This window comes from Crinia signifera, chromosome 4 (assembly GCF_055691185.1).
Source record: "Crinia signifera chromosome 4, ASM5569118v1, whole genome shotgun sequence".
Taxonomy (NCBI): Eukaryota; Metazoa; Chordata; class Amphibia; order Anura; family Myobatrachidae; genus Crinia; species Crinia signifera.
Genome location: NC_139220.1, coordinates 181314295 through 181323350, shown reverse-complemented (window position 1 = coordinate 181323350; position 9056 = coordinate 181314295). Strand labels below are relative to the sequence as shown.

Sequence of the window (9056 nt, the reverse complement as noted above, 5' to 3'; positions counted from 1 at the left end):
TAACATATAATAGGACATGTTTTTGAAAAAATATAAATGAACATGATCAGAAGCTCAATGTTGCTGCACTGCTGCGACGGTGTCTCGTGTGGCAAGTTGTTCATACAAGTACTGCAGTGTTTCGGGTTGAGGCTGCTCGGCGCCAGGTGTGGATGGGATTTCAAAATCATCTGAATTCTGTGAATCTGGCTTATTGTTACAGTGGACAGTCTGATCCCTTGAGCAGTGCATACAGCCTGGCAGATCTCTAAAACTTGATTTTGGAACTGGATTCCTCACTTTGCCATCATATAAAGCACAGTTCTCACTTTGCATGGGTTCCATTTTGGAGTGTCCAGGAAATCCAGTCTCTAAAATTAGATTGTAGCAACTTTTTTTTGAAGAGCACAAGTCCATTGCTCTCTTTTCCTGTGATGAAAGTAGGACAGTGTCAGCCTGACTGTCCCATCCTTGACTACCTTGCTCAGATATATGTGTAGATTGGGAGGAGTTCTGAGAGGATATATGAGTGGAATCATCATCAGAGTCACTAAAAAGTTTGGGGGATTGAGAAGTTCCTTCTTTGACAGAAGGTGCAACATTGTTTTCAGGGAGTAAGGCATCACCACATTCAGTGAAAACAGACTTAAAAAAAGAACGCCACTGGGGCTCGGCCTCCTCTTCTTCTTCTTTGGCAGCTTGTGGTAAACAATCATGCAATATATTCTTCCCATCTAAATCTCTGATTTCTGGGAGAGTCACTTCATTGGCGAGAGTGTAATTTGTTGTAATTGATCCATCAATGTCTTCCTCTTCATCATCATCCTCCTCTCCATTGGATTCCTCACATTCCATGTACTCTCCTTGTATAGCAATAGGCCCTGGGGTAACAAGGGGCATTTCTAGGGATTTGTGATTCTCTCCGAGTTTGGCAGCCAAAAGACATTTCTTTGATGGCCATTTATCATGTCTGAGACGCTTGTGCTTCAAATCAGTCAAAGGATAATCATCAAATAATTCCTCAATCCCATCCTCATCTGTAAAAACATTAAACTTGGTGTGTTAGTTTTTGCAGGCCTCTAAAAATCCTTCTATGTACAACATAAACAATGTCTAGCTTTGTCTATTATAAAATGTTATTGATCTAGTGGCAGTAGATGTGTAGCACTAAGTAAAATCAGGACAGGTATTTAAGAGCTTGTGAGTCTATTTCTTAAAGATCAGAGCAGGATTTATGTGGTAAGACGACATGATCTGTGCCATATAAAATGGTATTGACTAGCTGAAATTGTGGCGAGGAAGGGTGCAACAGATTGCCAAAATGTACATGTATAATGTAATTAGATGTGTTTTCTATGAGCAGAAATTGACATATTTTTCAGGTAGTTTTGACTATTTCTGAATATGACAGTGTTGTGTGTGTGTATATATATATATATATATATATATATATATATATATATATATATATATATATATATATATATATATATATATATATATATATATATATATAAAAAAAAAATTGTACTAGAGCAGACGTGAACAACTGTACAACAGTGGGAAAACACAATTAATCCTCCCTAATCCAGGGAGGAAGTAGGAGGGTATGTATCAAATCAACAAATTGAAACGTCTGAAGGCGGATATTCAATTTAAAAGCAGCAGACTTCCTACAGGAGGGATATTAGTGAAATGATACAACCCAATATGAAAGGATACAGCCCAATGACTGATTTCTTTCCTCTATATTATAATTTCTCTTAAACACACCCTTTACCTATTTTTTAAATGTTTGATTTATTTTACCTTGTTTTATGAACTCCCTGTTTTCTTTACTGTGCGAAGCTGTGGTTCTATACAAATTAATAACAATACTCATTTTGAATTTTTTTTTTTTTTTTAACAAAACCTCCAAAATATAGAACATAATTTAAACTCCCCTTAACTTTAGCCATGCAGGGACCATTGGACATGTCATGGCTATTATAGATGAAAACTTTGTGCAAACTTTGTTCCTTAAGATACATTTAAGTATTCTCCCAACGCGCTTCACCCTTCTGTATCTCTATAACTGGATCTATATGACCCCTTGTTTCAACTAACAAGTTTGAGAATGTCTGCAATAATTAAAATAAAACTATTGAAAACATTTTGTGATTCTGTATTTTTATATACGGATTTCTCTCCTGCTGCCTGTCCTTACCATTTCATGAGGTGGATGGTTTTTGTATAAGTTAGTTTCTGGTGTTTACGTGGGCTTTCTTCCTATCCTGAAGACATAAAAAGTGCAGCAAGAAAAAGTAAGCAGCACACAGTCATGCCTTTCAGCATAGGTTTCTGTTGTGTTCACATGTTTCTGTAATTTGCATAGTTAACTCCCTCCAGTGGTCAGCACAGATCTATCCCAGAAGTAGTGTGTCCCCCTTAGCTCTCTGTAGCTAGCTAGCGTAGCTTGCGTGCCCCGTTCCGATGGGCCCATCCCGTTAACCCTATGCGTGCCAGTCTAATGGAGTCCCTCTCAGCCAGCGCTCGCCAGTGGGGACATTCTGGCGAGCGCCAGCATTGAATGAGAGGGGATCCATCTGTGTATGCAACTCCACATCAATATAACAATTTCATGTCTATGCAACGTTACGTTTATTACATGATCTAATCTATCATGGCATATATTCGTGATCCCTTTATTGAATAATAAATACCATTCTTCGGACATCATATCAGGATCAATTATTGCAAAGTAAAAGGAGGGTTATGCTGTAAGTCTTGAATTTGCCAAGTGGCTTAGTGAGAGGCTGAATAGAATAGAATCAACTTTATTGGCCATGTATGCTTGTGCACACTAGGAATTTTTTGTGGATTTACAGTGCAGCATCAAGCAGGGATGAGGGGGGGGGGGGGGGGGGGGGGGGGCAGGGGGAGAAGGCATTACATACATTACATGTGGGGAACACATACCCACCGAGGTGCACAGCGCCTAGGCAGCCATCAGCGGCGCCACTGGTCGCTGAAACAGCCAGGTAGGTAACAATACAAGCAGAGACAGTACAGTTATCACACAGGGAACATATTTGGCTGAGCTGCACAGCTCCTAGGCAGCCATCAGCGGCGCCATCTTGATCATGCTGCTCAGAGGCAGCAGTAAAAATATTTGTATTTATGTAGCACTTTTCTTCCAAAGCTGGCACACCCTGCCAGCTTGTCGCTGGCGGGGTGTGCAACCAGCGAATGTACAGCATACAGGCTTTGCATACAGTGGGGGCAGAGGTATATGATGATGATCATGGTAAAGAAACAGTAAAACAAAGAGTAATACATAGCTTTCCTCAGAGGCTGAGATAGATGGTATCTTGGGAAAAGCAAAAATAAAACATGGCAGTGAACACACATCTTGCCAAGCATGCAATGAGAATCTAAGTTTCAGGATTCTAGATGGTAGCTCATTTCCAGCTCTAAATTAATATGACATTTTAATTATAAATCCTCAAAAAAAGGAAAATACATCTCGGTACTTATGTATTATCTGGGCTCCCATGTTAAATGCACCCCATTTTTTCATACCCCTACTATCCAACTACGCATGGAGTTGATTTTATATAGTGTGGCGAGCGCAGCGAGCCCCGCGAGAGGACGCGGTCTCATAAGAAAAACGGGAGCCCAGATATTACATAAGTACCTACATCTCTAAAGAAGCATTTTTTTTAAAGAGGTAAAACAGACAATTCATTAGTGAGTTTGTAGCACAATATTTACCATCTTATTGATCAGCTAACTATGGGGCAGATGTATTAAGCCTTAATAGATAAATGCAAGTGTGATAAGGAGAGATAAAAGTCCAGCCAATCACCTGCCAACTGCTATGTTACAGGCTGTGTTTGAAAAAAGTCAGTAAGGAGCTGATTGGCTGGACGTTTATCTCTCCTTATCACCCTTGCATTTATCTCTTGTTAAGGCTTAATACATCTGCCTCAATGTTTGTAAAAAAAAAAAAGTACATAAAATGATGCCAAATCTTTACATTTATAAATATTTCAAACAAAACTAAGCTTTTCACCTGTATCCTGCAAATTTGTGCTCCGAGATCTCTTCAGGCTACCCAGTGGCATATATTTAATTTCTGAGCTTTCCAAGTAAGATCTACAGAGAGGCTTCAGGCTGTAAGAGGTAGGACACAATTTAAGTGCTTGAAAAATATATACTATAAAAAGATGTTTATGTATCTAACAAAACTTAATTAGAGAGAAATATAGAGAAGAAACTGAGCCAGTGTGATAGGAGGTGGCTTTACGCTTTAGAAATCACAGTATCCCAAGGACTCAACACAGATTTCAAGTAAAAATGTTTTTTAGATTGAGTACCCAAATGCTCTCATGTATTCATTGTCAGATCAGCACCTGGTATAAGCTGACCACAGTACTTGATCATACAGAGTAAATAGTGGTGTGGCCAGTATTGAGATACATATAATGAGACCGTGGTAGTGCATGAAAAAAAAAAACCTATATAAATACATAAGGATGGTGGTTGGCAATTGGCTGCAGAAGTGGAGTGGGTTAAATGGAGCTATGAATCAAGAGTAGTATAAATGCGTCTAGCCATCTAAACCAAATAGGATGAAATTTGTGGCCAAGTAAAAAGAAATCTCATGAGAAATGGTTTTATTAACCAGCTTAAGCTAAGACTGTGTAGTCAGGAAATTTTTAGCAAGCCAAGTTCTGGCAATACAAACCTTGGCTAAAGTGCAAAGATTTATCACATAGCATATAGCCAGTTAACCTAAATATTCTTCACAGAGAGCGGCAATAAACATATCACAGGTGACATAACATCTCTCAGGATGCTGGTGTTTAAAATAATGTTAATAACTCCCAACCAGAATGTCGTTATATGGGGTCATGACTCAGAGTAGGTGCCAAAAAGAACATTTTGGACAAGTTGGGGCAGGAATACTAACCAACCAATATAAAGTCAGGTGTGTAATATATTCCGTGAATAATAAAAAACTGGATCTGCTGGAACCTGACAGTCAAAGTACAAATATGAGGGCTAGCATGGGCTAATTCGTGAATGTCTCCTCTATTGGTGCCAAATACAGTCCTGGTTGAGGTATCCAATGGAAGGAATAGGGCTGTCACCCCATCATTGTACTATTGCACACCTACAACAATTCTATTGAATATCTGAACCAGGACTGTATTTGGCACCAATAGAGGAGCACCTCCAAACGACACATAAAGCTGGCGCCTCTCCACAGGGCAACATCCCAGCACGGTTGATGCAGACATCCGAACAATTGTGAGTGTCTTTACCAAGACTGTCCCATTTGAACTTTACCTCAGTGCAATACAAAACAACATAAAGTCCTCTATAGGAACAGGATCCATTGAGAAGGAGTTAAGAAGGGGTGATGACTTGCATAACCGATGCAAAGGGTTCAATGTGACACTAACTTTTTTCACCTTATATTAATTTATTCGTTTTTACATTTGCAGATCATGTATTAATAAATGCAATTCATTTTATTCTACATGCTGTGTGATAGTTGTGTAAATTTCCTCAAAAGCGCAGTTTATTCCTTAAATCGGTACAATTTTTTGCTTTGTTTTTAAGGGATTGACTAGCCCTTAAACTTATTCTGCTGCTAATTGGAGCAGCCCACGATAGCACCTGTTAAAAAATACCCAATAGGGTGTTCTCGAGTCCTGAGCTACGCTCTGCCCTTGAAAAACTTAAAATAGGGGGACTTACAATACAAAGCACAATTCAGAGACCCGTTTAGCGAGGCCAAGGCCACAAGCATGACCACTTCCCACGTAAGGAGCTTACTCTCAACGGAGTCCAATGGCTCAAGCCAAGAAGACTGAAAAAAAGGTCAATACAACTGACAGGTCCCACAGAGCCGTGGCCGGTACGAAAGGAGGCTGGATATGCAGAACAGCTTCTTCTGAAAGAAGATGGACAAGGTTGATATCTGCACCTTGGTGGAGCCCAAATGGAGCCACATATGAACTCCAGCCTGCAGAAACAAGAGGAACCAACCCGGTCAGAAAACCGTAGAACAATGTCTCCCTTCACACCATGACACAGATCTCTTCCAGATCCAATGATAGTGTCTGGATGTCGCCGGCTTTCTAGCCTAAATCATGGTAGGGATTACGTTTCCGGGAATACCCTTCCTGGCTTAGATCAGCCACTCAATCTCCAAGCCGACAAACAAAGCTGTTGTAAGTCCGGATAAATGAACGGCCCTTGCTGAAGAAGATCTCTTTTCAGCGGAAGAGACCAAGGTTCATCCACCTACATAGCCAGAAGATCAGCGTACCACACCATTCATGGCCAGTCCGGGGCAATCAGAAATGCTTGCACCCTTCTCCCTCCTGATCTTGCGGAGTACTCGGGACGGCAATGGAATTGAAGGGAATAAGTATACCAGCTGGTATGACAAAGGCGTCGACAGTGTGTCCACCGCCACTGCCTGAGGGTCCCTGGTCCTGGCACAGTAAAGCTGCTGCTTCTTGTTAAGCCGGGACGCCATCAGATCTTTTTCCAGGCAACCTCAACGGTCTGTGATCAGCTGGAACACCTGTCGGTGGAGATGCCACTCTCCTGGGTGCAGGTTGTGGCTACTGAGAAAGTCTGCCTCCAAATTTTCCACGCCTGGAATGAAAATGGCCGATATGGCTTTTGCGTGTTTTTCTGCCCAGAGGAGGATCGTGGAGACCTCCCGCATGCAGACCCTGCTTTTTGTCCCTCCTTGATGATTGACATATGCTAAAGCTGTAGCGTTGTCGGACTGCACCTGAATCACCTGATTTAGGAGCAAATGGGAAGCCTGAATCAGAGCCTTGTAAATCGCCCCCAAGGTTCCAAGACATTGACTGAAAGGAGAGACTCGCGGCTCGACCACCTGCCCTGAAACTGTAACCCTTCGGTTACAGCACCCAGCCTCTTAGGCTCGCATTCCATTGTTAACAGGACCCAATTTTGGATCCCGAACTTCCAACAGGAAAGACGACGGAAACCACCATGCCAGAGTAAAATCTGGCTTGAGGGGATAACCAGATCAGTCGATGCATGTGCAGGTAGGAACCCGACCATTTGCACTGGAGATCCAATTGAAAACTCCTGCCTTGGAAACACCCATAATGGATGGCCTCATAGGACGCCACCAACTTTGCCAACAGGCAAATACAGAGCTGCACCTCCCGGACCATTTCCGGAATGGCAGTTGCTATGTCTGATGGAAGGAAGATCCTCTGGGCCACTGCGTCCAGAATCATTCCCAGAAAGAGAAGTCTCTAGGTAAGCAGCAGGTGAGACTTCTGATAATTTAGAAGGCACCTGTGCTGATAGAACAGCTGAGTCATCCGAGAAATGCTGGCTGACAGCTGTTTTCTGGACCCCGCCTTTATGAGATCATCCAGGTAAGGGATGATGTTGATCCCCTGCAGCCACAGCATCATCTCCGCCATTACCTTTGAACACCCTCAGTGCTATGGACAGCTCGAAAAGCAGGGCACAGAACTGGTAATAATCCTCCAGCAGGGCAAACCGCAGGTATGCCTGGTGGGGTGGCCAGATCGGGATGTGCAAGTACTCATCCCTGATATCCACAGAGGCCAGAAACTACCCCCTTTCCAGGCTGGAGATTACCACCCTCAATGACTCCATTCTGAACTCAGATACAAGTTCAGTGATTTGAGGAGCAGAATTGGGCGTATCGAGCCACTAACGTTTTCTGGCAGCGGGGAACGGAGCAGCACCAGAAGAGGTCATTATCGGTGTCCCCCATCCCCCCACCCCAAGTTGCAGATATGCCGCATGTACAAGCAGCATGCCCAAATAAATAAAAGTTAACAATAATGAAGAAAATCCTCTCCTGAGGGCACATTTTTCTAAACTGAGCTGTGGGAGGGGGCATAGAGGGGAGGAGCCAGAACACAGTTTGAAGTTTTACACCTACATCCAATATGGCAGCCAGACCAACAGAAATTCACTCCGGTTAAAATGCATGCATTTCAGATGGCGCTCCACAGTGTTTAGGGAAATGCATGCATCACTTCCAGGCAATTATATCAGCAATGGGATGCTCTGGAACTGGAAGTACGTCACTTCGGATGGTGATACCCAATGATATTATTAATATCGCACAACTAATAGGAGCCTGTGGAACGCACAACTGGATGTGCCATCTGAACAGCACACGTCACTTGTGGCAGGTGTTACTCATTGGACACAGGAGCCTATACCGAAAGCAGCACTTGACACACATGCCTCACTTCGGGTTGACTTGAACAGGACGTTGCTGAAAAAGATACCAGTGGGGGTCTAGTGTTTTTATGAATTCTAATTAGTGGGGTATAAAGCTTATACAATTATGATATCCATACCTGAAGAATATTTTCCAAAACACGTCGTACAAAAACCATGCTGAGCACTTAAGGGGACCCTATGCCAGATGCCCAGACCTGGTTATTTGATGCCATGAGCAGTGGTTTCTTATGTATCATTGTTTGCATGTTAATAAATTGCTTTCTATATTAAAATCATCTGGTTTCACCTATAATCTACTTTGTTTTCTTATTACCAGCATTTAGGCGTTTGTCTTTTGCAGTGAAGTAATAACATTTACTCACATTTCCTCTACATAGGCTACTGTTTTTCCAACAGGAATCACATTGGGATAAACATTAACAGGTTTGATGTAACTCAGAAAATCCTTAATCTGTATAAAAAAAAAAAAAAGGAATAAATCAGATTACATTATTAAAAACTGTATCAATACTTACAGTGATTTGAGGCAAGAAGGGTGTATGGATGTTTGGGAGAGGACAGTTGTATAACACTGAGTGCCAAGTGAATTTGTCAAGATTTGTGTGAAAATTGCCAAGAAAACATTTTTCTTCATCATAATGACCTGTAATGTTTACCTTATATAGGAAATATATTTTTTTACACAACATTTTTTATTGAAATTTATATAACAAATGTGAGCGATGCTGGCAGGTTTAACTGATATTTTGAACATCTCTGAAAGATGTTGGTACTCAAAGGGTTAAGAGAAACCTGTTTGGTGT

The 9056-nt window shown here is 41.7% G+C and overlaps 1 protein-coding gene across 4 annotated transcripts in view; it reads right to left on the bottom strand.

Annotated features, from left to right (window-relative positions):
* Positions 1 to 9056, bottom strand: part of DCLRE1C (DNA cross-link repair 1C) — a 38886-nt gene continuing 29830 nt past the window's right edge. For all 4 annotated transcript variants that reach the window (XM_083183095.1, XM_083183096.1, XM_083183094.1 and 1 more), the window contains 3 exons: positions 8616 to 8704; positions 4034 to 4134; positions 1 to 1016 (listed from right to left, as the gene is read on the bottom strand). In XM_083183095.1, coding sequence (XP_083039221.1) covers positions 55 to 1016; positions 4034 to 4134; positions 8616 to 8704 — 1152 coding nt within the window. In that variant the 3' untranslated portion in view covers positions 1 to 54. The remainder of the gene's footprint in view (positions 1017 to 4033; positions 4135 to 8615; positions 8705 to 9056) is intronic.